The 22789-nt window shown below is 40.2% G+C and overlaps 2 protein-coding genes across 3 annotated transcripts in view; one reads left to right on the top strand and one right to left on the bottom strand.

The window, feature by feature from the left end:
• The first annotated feature begins 13540 nt into the window (after positions 1-13540).
• prph2la (peripherin 2-like a) lies at positions 13541-17622 on the top strand. 2 transcript variants are annotated; one of them, XM_058091199.2, is made up of 4 exons: positions 13541-14105; positions 14185-14942; positions 15007-15253; positions 16639-17622. In XM_058091199.2, the coding sequence occupies exons 2-4, from the start codon at positions 14362-14364 to the stop codon at positions 16909-16911; spliced, it is 1101 nt and encodes a 366-aa protein (XP_057947182.2). In that variant the 5' UTR covers positions 13541-14105; positions 14185-14361; the 3' UTR covers positions 16912-17622. The 2 variants fall into 2 exon arrangements, with proteins under 2 accessions (XP_057947182.2, XP_057947181.2); XM_058091198.2 differs by having other exon boundaries at positions 13541-14942.
• Positions 16414-22789, bottom strand: part of ubr1 (ubiquitin protein ligase E3 component n-recognin 1) — a 36401-nt gene continuing 30025 nt past the window's right edge. The window contains exons 47-49 of the mRNA XM_078796403.1: positions 18713-19874; positions 16620-16767; positions 16414-16543 (exon numbers count right to left, since the gene is read on the bottom strand). Of these exons, the coding sequence (XP_078652529.1) occupies positions 19733-19874 (142 nt within the window). The 3' untranslated portion in view covers positions 16414-16543; positions 16620-16767; positions 18713-19732. The remainder of the gene's footprint in view (positions 16544-16619; positions 16768-18712; positions 19875-22789) is intronic.

Raw genomic sequence — 22789 nt, 5'->3', positions numbered from 1 at the left:
AATGAACCTGTTTACATGACCGAACAAGCCAAACGTAAGAAAGACTATTGAATTCAAGAACTAACTCATAGCAAAACACTAAGGTGGTGTTCGTCTTCAATCACTCAAGTGATGCAAAATCTTCATTTATCACTTTTAATATACATTTCAAATAGTTTTCTGTGTCTTTGCATTATTTCTTATGGAAAAAATTTATTTGATTAAAATACGTTTTGGTTAGAGTCCGTTTGAAAGGGATTAATGACGCTAAGCAAGGTTTCAACATACTTCCGTGTAAAATTGTGTTACTGTCTCCTGTCCTTATTTGTGGTTTCTACTTATTTAAAACCGGAAAAGCATTGAAAACATTATGTCCTGTATACTGTACTGTATAAGTCGTACTCAAACATCATATTGTACCATTGTATCGCATCTTAACTGGAGTAAATCCGATCACATCAGGAGTCGCTTCAAACGTATCGAAATACACATTCAATAACCTCCAAGAAGCTTTTTTTTATTTGTTTCTGTCCTGCCAAAAAAAACAAAAAAACACAAGGTGTGTGTGGTTATCTCCTCAGGTGGTGTTTGTACACAGTGAAGGCCAAGATGGACCATAAAATACTCCCGGTACCTTTGTCCTCACATGGGGGAACACTGACATGGCCCAGGCAGATAAGAAGACTACTGGACTGACAGATGTTTTTGTGAGACAGAGTGTGAGATTGTGTGTGTATGTGTGTGATTGTGCTAACCAGGGAATGATTCAGTGTGAATTAGACGCTAGATCACGACTGGATGGCAGTAAAGTCCTAGTTTGTTTTAATCCGGATGATGGCGGCTGATCCGCCCTATATGAGCCACCCCAGTTTACAAGCAATAATGTACAGTACAGTGTTTTTCAACCTTTTTTTGAGCCACGGCATGTTTTTTACATTGTAAAAATCTTGTGGCACACCACTAACCAAAAATGTTCCAAAATGTCACCACGACCTCACACGTGCATCAATAAGTCTATCGGAGGAACAAGGTAGGTGTTGCCACACGGACCAATATTACATTGCTATGCTAGTCTTTACACCACAGACACTCCACAGTAGCCACGTTTTTACATCACCACTTTTTCTCTTTCCGAATCACCTTTCGGGAAACAATGGTATCCATAGAAAGGAATATTCCAATCTCTTGTCTACATGCGCCGTGTGAAAATCAACCAGAATAGTCAATAGGGCATGCCCAGTAAAACATAAACATCAACATCACGTGATACCGACTTCCCCCGAGTTTTTCTTTCACTTGTTGGAATAACTCCGTATTGCCAGTTTTTCGTCTGTCCAGTCTTGAAATTTTAGTTTGAATCAAAAACAAACTTTGGTTAGTCCAGTGCCGATTGCTGGCCTCCATTTTTAAAAGTGAAGAACGTCTGGATCTGCGTGTTACGTCATATCTGAGCATGCGCTGAAAGAACGCACCCGGGATCAATTTAAACAGGAAAAAAGATCAAATTCAATCTTGCTAATATTTTATAATTAAACTCAGGACATGTTTTATATAGATATATATTTTCTTTTTTAATAAAACTGCACTTGTGAATAAAGTATAGAAGGGTTTAGATTCTGTTCCACAGATGGCGCTAATGCATACGAAAGCTGCTTGCCAACCACCAATAAACAACAGAAGAAGAAAAACACCACGAAGAAGAAGAACGCAGTCTGACAACTTTCCGTTTGAGCGGGTACAAGATACCTCAATCGGATTGGTTAAAGGAATATTCCATCCCTGTTCAATTCTTTCCGTTTGAGCAAATAAACCAAACGCAATTGGAATATTTGGGTCCATGTATACTATTGACATAATGGCTATTGACATCATATTTGCAAATGATGATTAATAAATGTTAATTATAAAAAGTGATATTGGATAATTCCTCACAATATTTGTTGTGTTGTTGGTCAGTCACATTGACAAGGTCACGGGATTAGCAGATTTGACATAACACTGTCATGTTACATAGGAATAATCTCATTCCATCTGACTTGTTATTCAATCATAATTACAACATATTACTGGAACTCATTATTTATTCCTGAGTTTCAATTCCTGGACATTTTAGCCACATGCCGCAGTGCCCAGAATATAAAACAGCCCCGAATAAAAGGGTCTCTCCTGCATCTCCCTAGGTTATTGGGGAATGTGAGTGACAGGAAGAAATAAAAGTCAAAGGAGAAGTCATTTAGCGGAAAATGCTGGGTTGCATGTAGGAATCTCTGGAGCCCATATATAAGAAGACCTGTCTTTTTTTTAGACTTTTTGGGGAAAGAATACCCAATCCCAGGTGTAATCATAGTATAAGAATGAAATATCAGAAAGGTAATCTTATCAATGGTTACGTTGATGTTTGTTGATGTTGTACACAGTTTGTCACAAAATAATTCATTAATAACAAATCATTGTTCTGTGGTGGAATATGGCTTATTATTACTCCAAAAATATTGAAAGACAAAGTTATTTGTTGTATTCTAGTCACTAGGCACCAGTCATGTTGAGACATGACATTAGAGCCATATGCCATGGTTCTCCTCTAATGCAGTGTGGAAGTGGTCGTTTTTGTCACCTTTGTACTTCTTTTCCGCTCCGTTTGAAACGATTTTTTATGTTTTGAATGAGTAGTTAGCTCGATAATTCGTTATGCTAGCGGCAGCAGCCTGTTATGTGTGTCCCGTAGCTTACGCAATGTGATTGACGTAAACAAAGAATACCCAATACCAGGTGTAATCATAGTATAAGAATAAAATATCAGAAAGGTAATCTCATCAATATTTATGTTGTGCCATGGTTCTCCTCTAATGCCGTGTGGAAGTGGTCATTTTTGTCTCCTTTGTACTTCTCCTCCGCTCCGTTTGAAACGATTTTTTATGTTTTGAATGAGTAGTTAGCTCGATAAGTCGCTATGCTAGCGGCAGCCGTCTGTTATGTGTGTCTCGTAGCTTACGCAATGTGATTGATGTAAACAAAGAATACCCAATACCAGGTGAAATCATAGTATAAGAATGAAATATCAGAAAGGTAATCTCATCAATATTTATGTTGTGCCATGGTTCTCCTCTAATGCAGTGTGGAAGTGGTAATTTTTGTCTCCTTTGTACTTCTTCCCCACTCCATTTGAAACGGTTTATTATGTTTTGAATGAGTAGTTAGCTCGATAATTCGCTATGCTAGCGGCAGCCGCCTGTTATGTGTGATCGCGTAGCTTACGCAATGTGATTGATGTAAACAAAGAATACCCAATACCAGGTGTAATAATCATAGTATAAGAATGAAATATCAGAAAGGTAATCTCATTAATATTTATGTTGTGCCATGGTTCTCCTCTAATGCAGTGTGGAAGTGGTAATTTTTGTCTCCTTTGTACTTCTTCCCCATTCCATTTGAAACGTTTTATTATGTTTTGAATGAGTAGTTAGCTCGATAATTCGCTTTGCTAGCGGCAGCCGCCCGTTATGTGTGATCGCGTAGCTTACGCAATGTGATTGATGTAAACAAAGAATACCCAATACCAGGTGTAATTATAGTATAAGAATGAAATATCAGAAAGGTAATCTCATCAATATTTATGTTGTGCCATGGTTCTCCTCTAATCAAGTGTGGAAGTGGTCATTTTGTCTCCTTTGTACGTCTTCTCCGCTCCGTTTGAAACTATTTTTTTATGTTTTGAATGAGTAGTTCGATAATTCGCTATGCTAGCGGCAGCCGCCCGTTATGTGTGATCCCGTAGCTTACGCAATGTGATTGATGTAAACAAAGAATACCCAATACCAGGTGTAATAATCATAGTATAAGAATGAAATATCAGAAAGGTAATCTCATCAATATTTAGGTTGTGCTATGGTTCTCCTCTAATGCCGTGTGGAAGTGGTCATTTTTGTCACCTTTGTACTTTTTTTATGTTTTGAATGAGTAGTTAGCGCGATAATTTGCTATGCTAGCGGCAGCCGCCTGTTATGTGTGATCCCGTAGCTTACGCAATGTGATGTAAACAAAGAATAATAGTAGTCATAAACAGGTTTTCTATGCTTTATCTATGAAAATATTCCATTTATTATTGGAATTGACATGGCGAAGAACCGGTATTTGATCCCAGGCTTAATAAACAAGATGATTATTTTGGTTCCAAGTTAAGTTTCTGTTCCAGGACGACAAGCATGAAATTCTTGGGTGAATTTGGAGTACATTTTCCAAAATATTTGACTTTAGAAACCTTCAGCATGAATAAACAAAAAAGATATAGGGAGTCTAGTTTCTGTAGGTATACTAGGAAATGCCAAGTGTCCGAGTACTTCTGATCCTAGGAGCTAAAATGGAACATGATCAGCAATCAGCTACACATAAGTCATATTGATAGCCATCCCTTGCAATGATGCGGCCACTAAGCCACGGGTACATGTCAGCAACATGACTGATTCTCTTTATGAAATGACATACAGGAACACCTGCCCTCAAATCATCACCGTTGGAATCGCTGACACGCACAAAGTTTGCACCTCAGTCGTATTTTCACGTGACAAAACGCACACAACAACAATGGCGCTTTAAACTTTAGAGCCCAATACTCCCGATGATTATTTGTGGTTTATTGATTAAATCACACACAAAAAAAATACAGTACGTCGGCATACAGCTGTTGTGTACAGGTTAAAGCCTGGTCACCGCATGTTGATCAGTGAGCTATATATGACATCTGTCCAAGTCCACAGGGGCCTTGTTTATCTCCTGACCCAATTGTGCACCCATATGGCCCTGCATGGTACACTTCCTGTACGTTACCTGGTCTATTGGCATACTCTCTCTCGATGACTAAAGCATTAATTTAACAACTATGACATGCTTAGCATCTGTTGTGACATTTTAGCATGTTTTAAATTGTACTTTAATTTGGAAATGACACACGTGCTGTGTACAGATATTGTAACTTGGGTATTCTAGGTGTGAGGCCTGCGCACTAACCACTTCTACCGTGCAGCCCTTCTTCTTGTGAGCCAAATTCTGGTCGTTTTTTGTTGTTGAGGTTTTGCGTCTTAAAACAATATGCGTTCAAATGAGTAATCACAAAACAGTTTTGGACAATTTGGAGTGGCCAATTAACCTAGTATGTTTTTGGAATGTGGGAGGAAACCGGAGTACCCGGAGAAAACATGCAAACTCGAGGGTGGAATTGAACCCTGGTCTCCTAGCCGTGAGGTCTGCACGCTAACCACTCGTCCGCCGTGTTGTCCCATTTTGAAACATAAAAATACCAAATTTTTTTTTTTTTACTTTTACTTTTTGAATACTTTTTTAACTTAACTATTGCTCTCCAATCTTGTTGTATATCTTGTATAACGACAATAAAGGCCAAGTTTTTTTGCAAGTTTTAATTATCAATTAACAGGCACAATCATCTCTAATAAAAAAAAACAAGGTTCACTGTTGTGGCCATACACGTCACTTCCTGTCCGACACTTGCTCTGCTCCCCCCAAGGAACACATATGAGCCTTATTTATGTCTTATCGTGTCCACTATATTGTGAAATATGAGGGTAAAGGTGACTATAGGGGTGTTAGTTCCTGTCTAGAGGGCTCTAAAACATATTTAGAAGGTTGTAAACTGTTTTCTATGCTCTAAGTAGTATTCCACTTGTACCAAAGAGTCCCTACTAACTACTCTAAACGAGGGGATTACTTAAGAATTTTTCTTAATTTCATTGAAATTAATGAACATTTTTCCTTCTTCTCTTTGATTTTCCCATGTTAAATTTAAAAGGAAGGTTAAACACATAAAAATGTTATGAATAAAAAATAATGCATCCAATTTAAATGGAATTTCTAATGTAAAATTAGAAACAAACATTACAACAGAAGCCAACATAATGACCTCGGCACAGCTAATAAATACGGTCAATTAGTAATCAGTGTAGTCTGCCCCCTGCCCGTCCCCCCCACATGACAGTTCCCTTTGCAAACACGGCCGACTTCTTTTGAACCGTGTCCAAATATTGGCTTTTGTGTCAGACTTAGAGAGCATTCGGCCTAATTAGCAACCTATTCCTCACGTTTCTTATTAGCCAAATTAGAGATTAGCCTCCATCGCCGCAAATGGAAAAGCAGCCGCTAAAATAAGAATCAATGAGTCACTCTGGAGTCGCTTTAATCTCGTTGATTGTGCGCCGTCTCATTAAATTGACTTGCTTCTTCAAAGCTGTCATGTCTCATGTCTTTTTTTCAGGTTCCACTTAGCCCACAGCGACACCTCAATGATGAACACAATGATTTCTTCTCCGACAGTATCTTGTTTTGTACAAGCTAGTAGACATTAATGCTCTTTTTATTCCTGGAGACAGTGTACCGCTAAATGTGAAATACTGTATACTTTGTCAAATTGATATTTATTTACATAGAGGACCCCTGCTGATTTTAACTGCATAAATGCTAACCAAAAATTATTTCTGTTATGGAACTATTCAGTTGTTTTTAATTATGTACTATTTTTATGGCAGGAGCATTATGTTTTTTTTATCAGCCACTGCAAAAATGCAAGCAAAGCTCCACCATAGCACAAAAAGCATTAATATCAAAGATCCTCTATGTCAGGGGTCCTCAACTGTGAAATACACTTTAGAAAAAAACTATATAGGATTTTATGTGAATGCATATCCATTGTTGTATTTTTAAAATAATATACACCGACAAAACTCATGTTGCTGGGGGTGGCAACCCGTCCCAATTTATTTGACAGTCCCTGAATACACCATTGTGCACGTGCTAAATTTCTTCACCCCTGCTATGCTATTTATATATTTTTTCATTTTTTATTTTATTTATTTATTTATTTATTTATTTTTTTATACTTTATATTTTTTATTTTGATTTATTTTTTTATGTAATTTTAATTTTTTGTATTTATTTATTTATTATATATTATATTTATTATTATATTATATATTTTATATTATGTATTTTTCCTGTTTTCTTTGACCTCATATTTGATCCCAAATGCTGATACCATGTGGTTAAGTTTTGATGAGGTTATTGAGTGCTAGTCATATTTCATATTCATATTTGTGGCTGCACAACCTAAAGTTAACTCCAGGCTGGTGCTGGTGGATGGTGGGTTTAAATTCATTTTGTGATATGACAGGCAATTATAATATTATTATATGTATATATATATATATAGTATATATATATATGAATTATATGAATTTAAGACATTATTCATTCACTTGTGGGTGGTGGTAAGCTACATCTGTAACCACAGCTCCCTTGGGCTAGATTCTTGGCCGCCAATTGACGCCAAATTCACCACCACAGACTTATTACCAGCGTGGGCAGGACTGGCACACAAGAACACCGACTGGGTGTAGAGAGCAAGGATCAAACCACCAACCGTGAGGTTTAGTACTGTACTGTTTAGTACTGGAATAAAAAGTAGCTATGAATTGACTTGAAAGAGGTTCCATGGTATTTATAACTGATTGAGAATAAGAATAAGAATAAGAATAAATGACGTCCCGGTGGAATAAGAGCAAAAAGCAAAAGACACAGTTTAGACAAACACATCCAAAGATAAGCACACTTACCATCCTCTATTACGCTGCCAAAGATGCTGTGTCGCCATCCACCGCTGCCTCGGTCTCAATCTTATCAGCTGCTGCCAAATTTCCACTGAGGGAAGAGAAAAATGGAACACCTTTTTAAAAAGGGGGAGGCACTCAGTCTGACCCCAAATTGCAAAACAGCAAGAAAGATAGAATACATTGTTTAATATCTGATCTGGATCTTTCTGTCTGCTCCATGATGGTGATGCAGCATCACAACATATAACAGATAGGAAAGTGAAATCTAACCAATCAGGTCTCCATTAAAGATGTATAGCTTCGTGCACCTTGCAGCCTTAAAGTAGTGCCGTCCGGTGGGGCAAAAAAAAAAAAAATGCTAACGCATCGTATGATAAATGACTTTTCTCCTGCAAGGGCATGTTCTCTGCTTGGTAAGTCGGTGGTGGATAAAATATATGAATATGTGGAATGGAGTTAACCCAAACAAATCTAGCGAAGATGGATTATTGAGATATGTTTGGTCTGTTTGGTTTTGCTTTTATTTCTCATGGAAAAGCAGATTTTCCACTATCTCAGCGGTGGGAAAATGTTTTGACTCGTGGGCCGTATTGCTTTAACTAAATTTCTGGGGGGCCAGACGATATATTTTACACTTAACAGTCTACCTGAAAGTATCGTATCTGTTGTGTTGCTTTTTTTCCGGAGCACTTTGTAACCAGCAAACCACATCAAATAACAAAATTGATAAAACAGCTACTTCAAACGGGCAGCACGGTGGTCTAGTGGTTAGCGCACAGACCTCACAGCTAGAAGACCAGGGTTCAATTCCACCCTCGGCCATCTCTGTGTGGAGTTTGCATGTTCTCCCCGTGCATGCATGGGTTTTCTCCGGGTACTCCGGTTTCCTCCCACTTTCCAAAAACATGCTAGGTTAATTAGCGACTCCAAATTGTCCATAGGTATGAATGTGAGTGTGAATGGTTGTTTGTCTATATGTGCCCTGTGATTGGCTGGCGACCAGTCCAGGGTGTACCCCTGCCTCTCGCCCGAAGACAGCTGGGATAGGCTCCAGCACCCCCCACAACCCCCGCGGTAGAAAATGAATGAATGAATGAGTTCTCCTCCTATTTTGTGTGGAAGTGGTAACTTTTTGGCTTCTTATTTTGTCTTTCCCAACGCTGGGCCATCTCTGTGTGGAGTTTGCATGTTCTCCCCGTGCATGCGTGGGTTTTCTCCGGGTACTCCGGTTTCCTCCCACTTTCCAAAAACATGCTAGGTTAATTAGCGACTCCAAACTGTCCATAGGTATGAATGTGAGTGTGAATGGTTGTTTGTCTATATGTGCCCTGTGATTGGGTGGCCACCAGTCCAGGGTGTACCCCGCCTCTCGCCCGAAGACAGTTGGGATAGGCTCCAGCACCCCCGCGACCCTCGTGAGGATAAGCGGTAGAAAATGAATGAATGAATAACCATTGTGTTAGCATATCTTACACCTAATTAATGTTAGAACTTGCCTTCCAAGATGACGTAATGTCTGTTTTGGTCAAGTAGGTTGTAAAATAAATGACCCGCAAAAAATGCAACTTATACTCCTATGTTTTTTTTCTATCGAATTATGCATTGTTGGCCTTGTGTGACATCATTTTTGGAGTCATGACTATTCATTTGTACGCTACATTAAAGCCTTTTGGCAAAGCAGTAGCGATGCAAAGTCTAAATTCAGCTTTAAAAAAATGCAGACCTGACCTGATTTATGATCTATGACAATGTAACCAAAGGGGGAAAGAAAAAAAAAACATCCATTCTTCATGAGTCATCGTTATCAAAACGCTTTTTGTGGACTATATGGTGACTCATTCCCTTTTTCCACCTCTTCTTCATCTTTCCTGTCACATTCCATCTGTCTTTAGCTTTTCCTTTCTTCCACGTGTCTCGTCTTCATTCCTTGGAAAGCATCCTCCTTCAGCATCCATTAGTGGGATGTCCTACTTAAGTCTCTCTACAGGGAAGTCACAAACATCTCGTTTGGAAGCAGATATTGGGATTAATGTAGCTTGGTAACTTGGTAACCAAAACATGGGCACTGACTCTTTTGGAGGGTTTTTCTTCTTAATACAAGTTATGGTAATGGTTTTATTTCATTTGAACGTGCATCAGATTACAATTGAATGCATCACATAATCAGTTCACAGTTCCACATGTCCAAAAGGAGTAGGAAGAAGCAAAGATTATTAAATCCTACCCCTCCATCTGGTACTTTTACAATCAGTAACTGTTACATTTGTTCACTTCCTGCTTTCCATAATACAGTTTAAGGTAGTTGTTTTTTTAAATAATGCACCACATACCGAAGTATGAGGTGATATGACCATCCAATGACATAATGGGTATATTTCTCCTCTCTTGTAGAGAAGTATTGGATGACATTTTTAGCTAATTGGTTATTTTTAGCCTTATGCATTATTTTAGCTGTTTGAAGATGAACTATATCAGCAAGTTGAAGTATTTGTGATTTTAGAAATAAGGAGTTAGTATGTTCTCTGTAGGCGGCATTATGAATTATCCTTACTGGCCTTTTTTGCAGTACATTTAGTGAGTGAAGATTGATCATGAAGAGGATTGCAGGATGATGAAAACAACTAAACTAGGTTAATTGGCGACTCCAAATTGTCCATAGGTATGAATGTGAGTGTGAATGGTTGTTTGTCTATATGTGCCCTGTGATTGGCTGGCCACCGGTCCAGGGTGTACCCCGCCTCTCGCCCGAAAACAGCTGGGATAGGCTCCAGCACCCCCTGCGACTCTCGTGAGGATAAGCGGTAGAAAATGAATGAATAATAGATATCAAGGCTGCAAGGCGGACTAGTGGTTCGCACGCAGGCCTCACAGCTAGGAGACCCGAGTTCAATTCCACCCTCATCCATCTCTGTGTGGAGTTTGCATGTTCTCCCCGTGTATGCCGGGGTTTTCTCCGGGTACTCCGTTTTCCTCCCACATTCCAAAAACATGCTAGGTTAATTAGCGACTCCAAATTGTCCATAGGTATGAATGTGAGTGTGAATGGTTGTTTGTCTATATGTGCCCTGTGATTGGCTGGCCACCGGTCAGTCCAGGGTGTACCCCGCCTCTCGCCCGAAGACAGCTGGGATAGGCTCCAGCACCCCTGTGACCCTCGTGAGGATAAGCGGTACAGAAAATGGATGGAAATGGGAATGAAACAAAAAATGCTTGCGAAACCAATTCATTGCAAACAGCATCAGCAGATGCCTGACTGAAAATAAATGAACGGAATCCACATTTTTGCCAAGATTTTGGCTTTGGTCTTCAGTTTTTGATCAGCTGGTGAACAGATTGGTTGTTTGCAATTCAATTTTTTTTTCCACTTTTTGCATTTTAAAGCTCTGCTTAAACCCTCGTAAAATATAAATTTTTCAATTTTGATCATGTCAATTACTTTTATTAAGTATGATATTTAATTTAAGCCATCTAACAGCCTATTTGTCTTCTATTGTTTCAACAGCATATAAAAAGGCTAGAGCATTAAAAGGTGATCACATCGTGACTTGTCACCCACACTGCAACGCAACATTTTGGGGGTCTTTTGAAGACTGTTTCTTTTGTGTTGAGGCCTCATGGCGTCTAATGAGCTGCCTCATTATTGGAGCCGTGCAAAGACTTGACGCCGCATGACGGAGGGGCCGACTGCACTCGGCATTGTGGAGCCACAAATGACAGCAGCAGCTTAGCCCCTCACCGAGACCACCACAGCCCCCCCCACCCCACCCTCCGTCGCTAATAACCACACCAAACTGTACGTTTCTTTGACTCCTATTATTTTATGGCTTCTAGTCGGATGTTAGAATGTTGGATGTGGCGTACCTGCGAGTGCGGTGACGGTGATGTTATTTGGCAGAGGAAAATAAAAGTGTTTTTTTTTTTTAATTCAGAGAGAACTGAATTCAATTAATTCTACTCAAGGCTGCTTCATTCAGACAAACATTTGCCTTTATTGCTGTGCTTTTTTGACTGTGTTATTTCAAAAAGGCACACACGCATTGATACATGAATTAACCTCATTTTTATTCCCCCGAGAACCTCCAACAAAAAACTATTTCTCATTCCGGTGCTCCTTTTAACTTTTTCATCATCCTCGCATTGCTCGCTTATTAAGAACACTACACAACAGTTTGTACACCGACTTTAAATGACATCAAAATGGAGAGAAAATCATTGAACCCTAGAAAAAACCCAAACAGGAAATAACCTGGAACCTGGGTAAAACAGGTGAAATGTAACATATACAAAAAGGGTTCTGGAGGTCAATCTAATCTAATAATGACAACATTATTATTGCAAATGTTGATCCAAAATCGGAGAACATTAATGGACTCTCACCTAAAGTCGCCTAATAAGGATTAAGGGGCATAGAAACTCAATGAACGAATGAGGCGTGTGAAAAAAGCCAATTAATTAGTTCATTCATTCATTAATTTTCTTCTTTTCCTCATGAGGGTCGCGGGGGGTGCTGGAGCCTATCCCAGCTGTCTTCGGGCGAGAGGCGGGGTACACCCTGGACTGGTGGCCAGCCAATCACAGGGCACATATAGACAAACAACCATTCACACTCACATTCATACCTATGGACAATTTGGAGTCGCTAATTAACCTAGCATGTTTTTGGAATGTGGGAGGAAACCGGAGTACCCGGAGAAAACCCACGCATTTACAGGGAGAACATGCAAATTCCACACAGAGATGGCCCAGGGTTGGGAAAGACAAAATAAGAAGCCAAAAACTTACCACTTCCACACAAAATAGGAGGAGAACTCATTCATTCATTCATTTTCTACCGCGGGGGTTGTGGGGGGTGCTGGAGCCTATCCCAGCTGTCTTCGGGCGAGAGGCGGGGTACACCCTGGACTGGTGGCCAGCCAATCACAGGGCACATATAGACAAACAACCATTCACACTCACATTCATACCTATGGACAATTTGGAGTCGCTAATTAACCTAGCATGTTTTTGGAATGTGGGAGGAAACCGGAGTACTCGGAGAAAACCCACACATGCACGGGGAGTACATGCAAACTCCACACAGAGATGGCCGAGGGTGGAATTGAACATGGGTATCCATAGCTGTGAGGCCCTGCATACTAACCACCTCTTTCTACCGTGCAGCCCTTCTTCTTGTGAGCTGAATTCTGGTCGTTTTTTGTTGTTGAGGGAAGTAGTTCCGGCGAGTTGTTGAGGTTTTGCGTCTTAAAACAATATGCGTTCAAATGAGTAATCACAAAACAGTTTTCCACGAAACTGTCAGACCTCACAATCGATCGGCTATTAAGAATCAGCTAGTCATGCTGTGTGCAGCCAATCACCAAATGTCATCATTACTAATGTCAGCTATGTGTAAGTTGGTTTGTCTCATATTAGAGATGGCCGAGGGTGGAATTGAACCCTTGTCACCTAGCTGTGAGGTCTGCTTGCTAACCACTCATCCGCCGTGCAGCCCCAATTAATTATTATATGATATGATATATATGATTATATTATGCTATAATACAGCATATAATACAAGAATTGTATTGTTTTTGAGGAGAGTTTGCACCTTAACGTATGAGAACTTGCATTGGACTTTTGTTACCATTTGTATTAGTGGTGGGACAAGTGATCCAAATATCAATATTATCGATATTCGGGTAGTATCGCTATCAAATTCATTAAAACATGATGACATTGTTCAGTTCTTGTGTCTATTTTATGTATCAGTGTTATGTTTATGGTCGTCTGCGTGTGCTGAGTCAGATTTTAATAATATGAATAATATTTTAATAACTGAGGGTTTGATGTTTGATGTAGAGAATGTTGTTACAGTTTATTTACATATTGTTACGGTCAGATTTGCCTTAGTTCCTGGTTCATGCCCTTATTTTGTATTCACTTCCTGTGTTGCTCTGTTCTGTTTTCCGTTGCTTTGCACAAAATCCCCTGCACTGTTTCCCATTTCAGTGATTTAGTTCAGGTGTGCGCTCCTTACGTTGTTGGATCATAGTTTTTTTGCTGCATTGCATCAGACGTTAAAATACATTTTAACTACATTTGGGTCCTCATCAGTGCATTTTTTTCTTTGGTATCATGGTCGATACCAAAAAAATATCGCATCGCTCACTTCTAATTTGTACGACAAAAACTCTCATAGGCTTTTAAGGTTTGACCTAACAAACAACATACAAGCGTTATTACTTTCACCGAGCTAGGCCAGTTAGATTTGCACAGGTAGCAGAAGGTGGGTCCAGAATAAATCCCTGTCAGGACCCAGGGCTGATTAATGATTAAAGGGGATTAGGAAGGAGGGTCACGGCTTGGCTACTAGTGCGAGTAGCTGCCTTTATATCCGTCTCTACTACTACTACTACTACTACTATCACCACCCTTTCAATCATGGCTACATTTGAGCATGCCTGGAAGACGCCACGATGGGAAAAATGAAAGAACTGTCTTGTCAGCTTTTCTATTAATGCAAAGCAGGTTAAGGTAAGTGGATATAAATATATTGACTGTATTTGCGTTTTATGAGACACTGCAAGATTATGTAAACATTTTCCCTATCTAGTTAGGATCGTAGCGGTAAGGAAAGTTGAAGGACCTGAATGCAGCACACACACAATAAACAGTGAACACAACCGAGGCTAAGCTGCTTATGAAAGACTCCATCTTCCAAGCGGATGGTCAGTACCTTTTCCCGTCTGAACTTGGGGAAAACTGGAGATAATCTGAAGAGATTAAAACAATGGCTGTTTTGAAAGTGACTTTTACCAAGACCAAGAGAGACAAGCTAGCTCAGGTTCTTTGGATCCTGAATTGGATCTCGGTAGTGACGGGAGTGATATTGTTCAGCCTGGGCCTCTTCCTCAAGGTGGAGCTCAGCAAGCGTCGGGAGCTAATGGCCGACAGGGACATTCAGTATGTGCCCAATATGCTCATATCCGTGGGTCTCATCGCATGTGCCATTAATTTCCTGGGCGGGAAGATCTGCTACGACTGCGTGGATACTGCCAAGTTCTTACGCTGGAAGCTAGTCATGCTCCCCTACATCGTGTGCACATTCTTCTTCACCTTCTGTGTGCTGGTGGGGGCTCTTATGTGCTACACCATGCACTGGGAGCTGGATGAGTCCCTCAGGGAGGGCCTGACTCAGGCCATGAGGTTCTACAAGGACACCGACACGCCGGGAAGATGCTTCCTGAAGCGTGCCGTGGACATGCTGCAGATAGAGTTCCAGTGCTGCGGCAACAAAGCTTACAGGGACTGGTTTCAAATCCAGTGGATCAGCAACCGCTATTTGGACATGTCCCACAAAGAGGTGGTAGAGTAAGTACCAAACCCCACGCTGAACATCACCTTATCGAAACCACGTTAACGCTGACTCTCCTAGTCGCTTGAGGAGCAACGTGGAGGGCAAGTACCTCATGGACAGCGCCCCCTTCAGCTGCTGCAACATCAACTCACCGCGGCCGTGCATCCAGCAGCAGATCACCAACAACTCGGCCCACTTCAGCTACGACCACCACACAGAGGTGCTCAACCTGTGGACGAAAGGCTGCCACCAGGCGCTCTTGGACTACTACACCGGCATCATGCACTCCATCGGCCTCACTGTGCTCATCACGTGGCTCTTTGAGGTCAGTGAACGCATCATAGCACAATTGTTTTAGTTTAGTTATAACAGTCCGACTCAAGGCGTCATCTTACAAAGAACGTTAAAATCATCACACAGCAACTTAACACTGAGGACCAGGCAGCCAATCATGAGCTATGACAAAGCTCACAACATCGGAAATCACAGGAGGTCATTACTTCATATAACAGTCCGACTCTTGGTGTTATCTTACAAAGAACGTTAACATCATCACACAGCAACTTAACACTGAAAAGCTAGGAAAGAAATAGCATCTTTGCGCTTTGAGGTCACTGAACGCATCACAGTAGAATTGTTTTAGTTTCCATTGCATTCTGCGCATGATGCCACACCGGACTTGCATATTGTGGCTCGCACTGTGAGGACCAGGCAGCCAATCATGAGCTATGACAAAGCTCACAACAAGCTTGTTAACCCATCGGAAATCACATGAGGTCATTACTCAATATAACAGTCCGACTCACGGTGTTATCTTACATAGAACGTTAAAATCATCACACAGCAACTTAACACTGAAAATCTAGGGAAGAAATAGAAATATCCATCGGAAATCACAGGAGGCCATTACTCAATATAACAGTCCGACTCACGGCGTTATCTTACACAGAACGTTAAAATCATCACACAGCAACTTAACACTGAAAATCTAGGGAAGAAATAGAAATATCCATCGGAAATCACAGGAGGTCATTACTCGATATAACAGTCCGACTCACGGCGTTATCTTACAAAGAATGTTAAAATCATCACACAGCAACTTAACGCTAAAAATCTAGGAAAGAAATAGCAACTATTTTAAATTCATTTCATTGGTCTCTCTCTGGGCTACTTTGGATCCCGCTAGTACAGGGTTCAAAGTTAGCGGAAATAACAGTAATAATTAGATTAGATAGATAACTTTATTCATCTCCAAGAGAAATTCACATAATTCCATCCAGCCATAAGTCCATCGTTGAAGTAAATAAATTTACATTATTATTTCATTGATAGTTATTTTTTTATTGTCTTACAGAAAATGAAAATAAGAGGTCACCTTATATTCCGGTCATCTAAATTTGGGCCAATATAGTAACAGGGGTATCTGTCATTTGGAACCATAATGTATGATTTAGACTTGGGTGATCTATACCTGTCAACGTTATCCTTGGTGCTGTGCAGTGCAAAAACCAGTAGATGATCAGTCCTGGGTGTCGTCTCCAGGGATTGGCTCCAACCTCTGCTGTGAGCTTGAACAAGAGAAAAATGGCAGTCACCTACCAGTGACATACTGTACCTAAAAACAACATAAAATGATGAATACCGTCCATCCAATGTCTATTCAGTGCACTGTTTAATATACATGACATTACCCTGTTGTCCTTGTTTTAGTTGTCGGTGTTGACGGGGGTTCGTTACCTCCAGACATCACTGGAGAACGTGCTGAGACAAGGAGACCCCAACTCTGAGTCTGACGGCTGGCTGCTGGAAAACAGCTTCATAGAGACGGCTCGGACCAACCTGAACATCATTAAGACCCTCAGTAAAAACAACCACGTGGACACCGCCAACAATGGAGACCCTAACATCAACATACCGTCCGCTGTGAAAGCCCACTACGGGCCGGACAACGTGCCTCCTCAGCCAATACCTGTAGTCAGCTGACCATCAACGTAAAACTGTTGTATTGTTGGACTTAAACTAACCTCATGAGAAGGTTTAAACATCTTTCGGCACCCTAAGTTGCCTTTTGTATGTCATTTTCGCACCAATCCAGCAGAATACTCTATGTCTGTACTTTTATTGTCTGTTTTACCATATCGATATGACTGCTAAAAGTTATTGGGTGCTGCTCAAAGAAACCGATGCCTTTTTGAGACGTGTTCAAGTTGCTGCTCTTCTTTAGTTGCAAAACATTACATTCATTTTCTACCGCTTTTTCCTCACGAGGGTCGCAGGGGTTGCTGGAGCCTATCCCAGCTGTCTTCGGGCGAGAGGCGGGGTACACCCTGGACTGGTCGCCAGCCAATCACAAGGCACAAATAGACAAACAACCATTCACACTCACATTCATACCTATGGACAATTTGGAGTCGCTAATTAACCTAGCATGTTTTTGGAATGTGGGAGGAAACCGGAGTACCCGAAGAAAACCCACGCATGCGCGGCGGAGAACATGCAAACTCCACACAGAGATGGCCGAGGGTGGAATTGAACCCTGGTCTCCTAGCTGTGAGGTGTGTGCGCTACCCACTCGACCGCCGTGCTGCCAAAACATTACATTATATGGGCAAAAGTATTGAGACATATTCGACAAGCTTTTGAAGCGTCTGTCGTCTGTGGGAATTTTTGTCCAATACAATTCAACTTGTGCCCCCCCCCCCCCCCCCCCCAGCAATGGAACGCACATACAGCAACACACCAATACAAGTGTGTTAATATCTTTAAATATTTCCCGTTATTATATCTACTATTTAGGTTAATGAGTGTAAAGGTGACTATAGGGGTGTTATTTCATATCTAGAGGGCTCTAATAATGTTAAAAGTTATATTTAGAAGTTGGAAACAGGTTTTCTATTATCAAACTACAGAAATACAGGAATCCTGCTTTGCGGAAATTCACTTATCAAGGCCCCCCCAGCAATGGAACGCACACACAGCACAGCACACACAGCAACACACCAGTACAAGTGTGTTAATATCTTAAATTATTTCCCGTTATTATATCTACTATTTAGGTTAATGAGTGTAAAGGTGACTATAGGGGTGTTATTTCATATCTAGAGGGCTCTAATAATGTTAAAAGTTATATTTAGAAGTTGGAAACAGGTTTTCTATTATCAAACTACAGAAACACAGGAATCCTACTTTGCGAAAATGCACTTATCAAGGCTGGGTACGGGAATCAATTAACTTATTCAATACCGAAGACGTATTTATACGTTTTATAAACCCGGACGCCCGATGGTGATGACGCAACTGCACGCTAAAATAAGTCACTGGTAGATCATTTTTCAGCCATAAAAAACCACAAGGTGGCAGAAGAGAATTTGATAAGAGTTCAACATGGATCTTTAACACTCCATAACAAGAAGGAAGCGAAAGATTTGTAGCATAAGAAAAAAATGTAGGGAAATTTGAACGCATGCACACACACAGTTCATGTTGTTATACCTGTGTATAAATTATTTTGATGTAAAACAACCATTCTTTGTGATGTTTATGATGCGGTATAGTTGTTTAGATATTTGATATGTCAAAAAAGCAATACACTTGTGTCAAAGTGAAAGTTATGCTTGAAATATATCTCTTTTCTGATGAAAAATTGGTCTCCCAAGCTTTTATGGTAGGTTCCACATTCATGTAGCTATACAAGACAATATAATAACAGTCAAAATACTAAGTATACCAAGTATATTAGTGCGTGTGTGAATGTAGTACGAATAAACGAGTGCCATTAACTTACATTTCTTTGTAGAAAGCGTTTTATGAAAATAGCTTTACTTGTTTTGATGTTTTGATTTCCAGCGCTGCCTCGACACATCCAATATGGCGGCGACGTTAGCGCTTGATTGCGAGCCACACCCCCACGTGACATTCACGCGAGCGAGCGGTCCTGCGTGTTTGTGAACGCGCATGCACGCGCTGAGTGAGACGGTGTATGCTAGCTAGCTAGCTAGCTAGGTGATGATATTCTTTTGGGTTAATTTGGGGTGAAAAAGTGTTTAAATTCGGCACCAGGTGAGGTGATAGCAACTTTAATGGACTGTGCATGTATCAAATGTAAAGAGACATATTGGTACTTTGACTCAATGTTTTTTTTTTTTATTACCGTAGCCTGTGTGTAGTGCTATCAAATAGCACAATCATACTAAAGTCACCTATTTTCCAAAGGGTAAGACATGATAAAAGTATGAATTCTATGAAATCTATACACTTTGTGTACTTCTTAGATTTGTGTTGAATAAATAAACACTATGTAGTCATCAGAGTAAGGTTATATTCATTTGTGTTTTGCAAAACAACAAAGACTAGATGTTAAAAATGAGTCGAAAAACTGATAAGCAGGTAAATAATAAATGGGTAAATTGGTTAATAGACATCACTCGGTGTTATAAATCCACATGTATAAGTTAGAACAAAGTCAGACCAGCGTAAAGGTCAAAGGTCGTGGTATGTGGATCTAATGTATGTCTATATTTAATCCGGTTTCTACTGGTTTCTCCTGACAGGAGCTTATTTGCATTCTCACAGCAGACAAATTAAAAGAAGGCTAATCCATTAGAAAATGTTTCTTTTCTGTCCATTTTTACCCTTCCTCCCTCCCTCCCTCCCTCCCTCCATCCCTCCCTCCCTCTTCTGGCGGTGTCTCTGAGCTCCAGCAGGAGGCTTTTGGCTTCCGTGCAGATACGTGCCCTCAGGAAGCAGCAGAGAGCATCTCCACACGAGCTTCTTCACGACGCCGCCTTTGCTGCTGGCTCCACCATCACAACATCTGCCAGTCAAAAGCAAACATGACGTTGACCAACTCCAGACTGCGAGCGATTTCCTCCAGGATGCAGTGCTGCTGCCACATCTGCTTCAACTTCCTGTAACGCTCCGGACAAAGGTGTAATGGATTGCCCCTCCTTGGGTTGGGAGACAAGAACAAATAAGTCTTGATTAACATTGGCAGGAATTTGTGATTTTTTTTTTTTTGTTATTTTATATACAGTGTCAGGCAAACAGATCTGACATATTTGCAGGTTAAATAAAACCCAAATAAAGTAAAGAAAAAAAGTGTTTTTATTTTCCAAAACTACATATAATGCCATTTTGCTTTGTTTCTTTTTCAGTTTCTGCCATGAATTTGACTGGTGAGCATGGCGCTTTTATTGCAGAAACGTTTATCAAAACAAACCAATCAGTAACTGCAACACAACGAGCGTTCAGTTCGCACTTCAATCTTGGTAGACATGATCCCGAACCAGCTCCAAACACCATCTTGTTACGGGTTACTAACTTCAGAGCTACTGGATCAGCATTGAAACTGAAATCTGATTTAATGTTTAAAACATAATAAAAACAGAATGGCATTATAAGATAAGAACACTTGTTTGTTTCTTTACTTTATTTGCCTTTTATTTAACCTATTAACTTGTCAGAGCAGGGTTCAATTCCACCCTCGGCCATCTCTGTGTGGAGTTTGCATGTTCTCCGCCGTGCATGCGTGGGTTTTCTCCGGGTACTCCGGTTTCCTCCCACAATCCAAAAACATGCTAGGTTAATTAGCGACTCCAAATTGTCCATAGGTATGAATGTGAGTGTGAATGGTTGTTTGTCTATATGTGCCCTGTGATTGGCTGGCCACCAGTCCAGGGTGTACCCCGCCTCTTGCCCGAAGACAGCTGGGATAGGCTCCGGCACCCCCCACAACCCCTGTGGTAGAAAATGAATGAATGAATGAATGAGTTCTCCTATTTTGTGTGGAAGTGGTAACTTTTTGTCTTCTTATTTTGCCATCTCTGTGTAGAGTTCCAAAAACATGCTAGGTAAATCGGCTAATTGTCCATAGGTATGAAAGTGAGTGTGAATGGTTGTTTGTCTATATGTGCCCTGTGATTGGCCCTGTGATTGGCTGGCGACCAGCCCTGTGATTGGCTTGTCACCAGTCCAGGGTGTACCCCGCCTCTCGCCCGAAGACAGCTGGGATAGGCTCCAGCACCCCCCACAACCTCCGTGGTAGAAAATGAATGAGTTCTCCTCCTATTTTGTGTGGAAGTGGTAACTTTTTAGTTTCTTATTTTGTCTTTCCCAACCGTGGGCCATCTCTGTGTGGAGTTTGCATGTTCTCCCCGTGCATGCGTGGGTTTTCTCCGGGTACTCCGGTTTCCTCCCACATTCCAAAAACATGCAAGGTTAATCGGCTAATTATCCATAAGTATGAATGTGAGTGTGAATGGTTGTTTGTCTATATGTGCCCTGTGATTGGCTGGCCACCAGTCCAGGGTTCACCCTGCCTCTCGCCCAAAGAGAGCTGGGATAGGCTCCAGCAACCCTTGCGATCCTCGTGAGGATAAGCGGTACAAAATGAATGAATGAATCTTTACAACCGGGCTGAGTGATTAGCGTGCAGGCCTCACAGCTAGGAGACCCGAGTTCAATTCCACCCTCATCACAGGCAATTCAATATGCTTGCAATGAATGAATGTCATCAATTTGCCTACTGGTGATGTTTGTCGCTATTCCATTTCTTTCGTTTTCTGAAGAATTTCCTGTTTGATTTTGATTTCGGAGAATAGATGCTGTGATATTTTTATGAACCATTCTCCATCTGTGAAGGGTTTCCCCCACTTTCCTTACAATCTCCAGTGGAGTCACAACACTGGCAGCTGTCGTTGAGTTTGGAGCGTTTATCCACTTCTTTAAAGTATGTTAGCTCTGCTCTACGTTCCGTGGTCATTCCGAAATCGCTCTCTAACGCCCATCTGCAGTTGAGGCGAGTTGGATATTGTCTTTTGCAGAATGCATATTTTCTCCACTTTGGCGTAAAAAAATCAAAAGATGAGCTAGTCTGATTCAATTTTAGGCTAAGGTTTGAATTTTCGCAAGACCAAAAAACTGACTTTATTCAATTTTTACATTAAAGTATCAAATTGAACTGAACTGATTTTTTTATTGTTAATAAATGTGGTAATGGTTTTATTTCATTTGAACATGCATCAGATTACAATTGAATGCATCACATAATCAGTTCACAGTTCCACATGTCCAAAAGGAGTAGGAAGAAGCAAAGCTTATTAAATCCTACCCCTCCATCTGGTACTTTTACATTCAGTAACTGTTACATTTGTTCACTTCCTGCTTTCCTAATATAATTTAAGGTTTTTTTAATTTTATTTTTTAAATTTAATAAACAAATATTTTCATTCATTCATTCATTTTCTACCGTTTTTTTGTTTTAAATTTGTATTTAAAATTGTTTTAATGCTTTTTTTTCCCATTTGAACATGCATCAGATTACAATTGAATGCATCACATAATCAGTTCACAGTTCCACATGTCCAAAAGGAGTAGGAAGAAGCAAAGCTTATTAAATCCTACCCCTCCATCTGGTACTTTTACAATCAGTAACTGTTACATTTGTTCACTTCCTGCTTTCTAATATAATTTAAGTTTTTATTTAATTTTTTTTTTATTTTTTAAAATTATTGTAATTTTTTTAATGGTTTTATTTCATTTGAACATGCATCAGATTACAATTGAATGCATCACATAATCAGTTCACAGTTCCACATGTCCAAAAGGAGTAGGAAGAAGCAAAGCTTATTAAATCCTACCCCTCCATCTGGTACTTTTAGTAACTATACAATCAGTAACTGTTACATTTGTTCACTTCCTGCTTTCTAATAAAATCTAAGTTTTTTTTTTATTCTTATTTTTTATTTTAATTTATTTTTTTTGGGTCACATACCGAAGTACAAGACTCTTCATCCTTGTATTTAGCAAACATCAACTAAATAAATAAATTAATAAATAAAAATAAATTAATTAATAAATGTAC

The sequence above is a fragment of the Doryrhamphus excisus genome, linkage group LG14 (assembly GCF_037039965.1).
Source record: "Doryrhamphus excisus strain RoL-2023G ecotype Guam linkage group LG14, RoL_Dexc_Guam_v1.1, whole genome shotgun sequence".
Classification (NCBI taxonomy): Eukaryota; Metazoa; Chordata; class Actinopteri; order Syngnathiformes; family Syngnathidae; genus Doryrhamphus; species Doryrhamphus excisus.
The sequence above is the reverse complement of the archived record's forward strand: the minus strand, read 5'-3'. Positions and strand labels throughout refer to the sequence as shown.

Excerpts from the sequence above, each read along its gene's own strand:
- prph2la (XM_058091199.2), top strand. The coding sequence starts at position 14,362 with ATGGCTGTTTTGAAAGTGACTTTTACCAAGACCAAGAGAGACAAGCTA. Across the intron at positions 14,943-15,006 it reads TCCCACAAAGAGGTGGTAGA|TCGCTTGAGGAGCAACGTGG; the intron begins GTAAGTACCAAA and ends TGACTCTCCTAG. Across the intron at positions 15,254-16,638 it reads TCATCACGTGGCTCTTTGAG|TTGTCGGTGTTGACGGGGGT; the intron begins GTCAGTGAACGC and ends TCCTTGTTTTAG.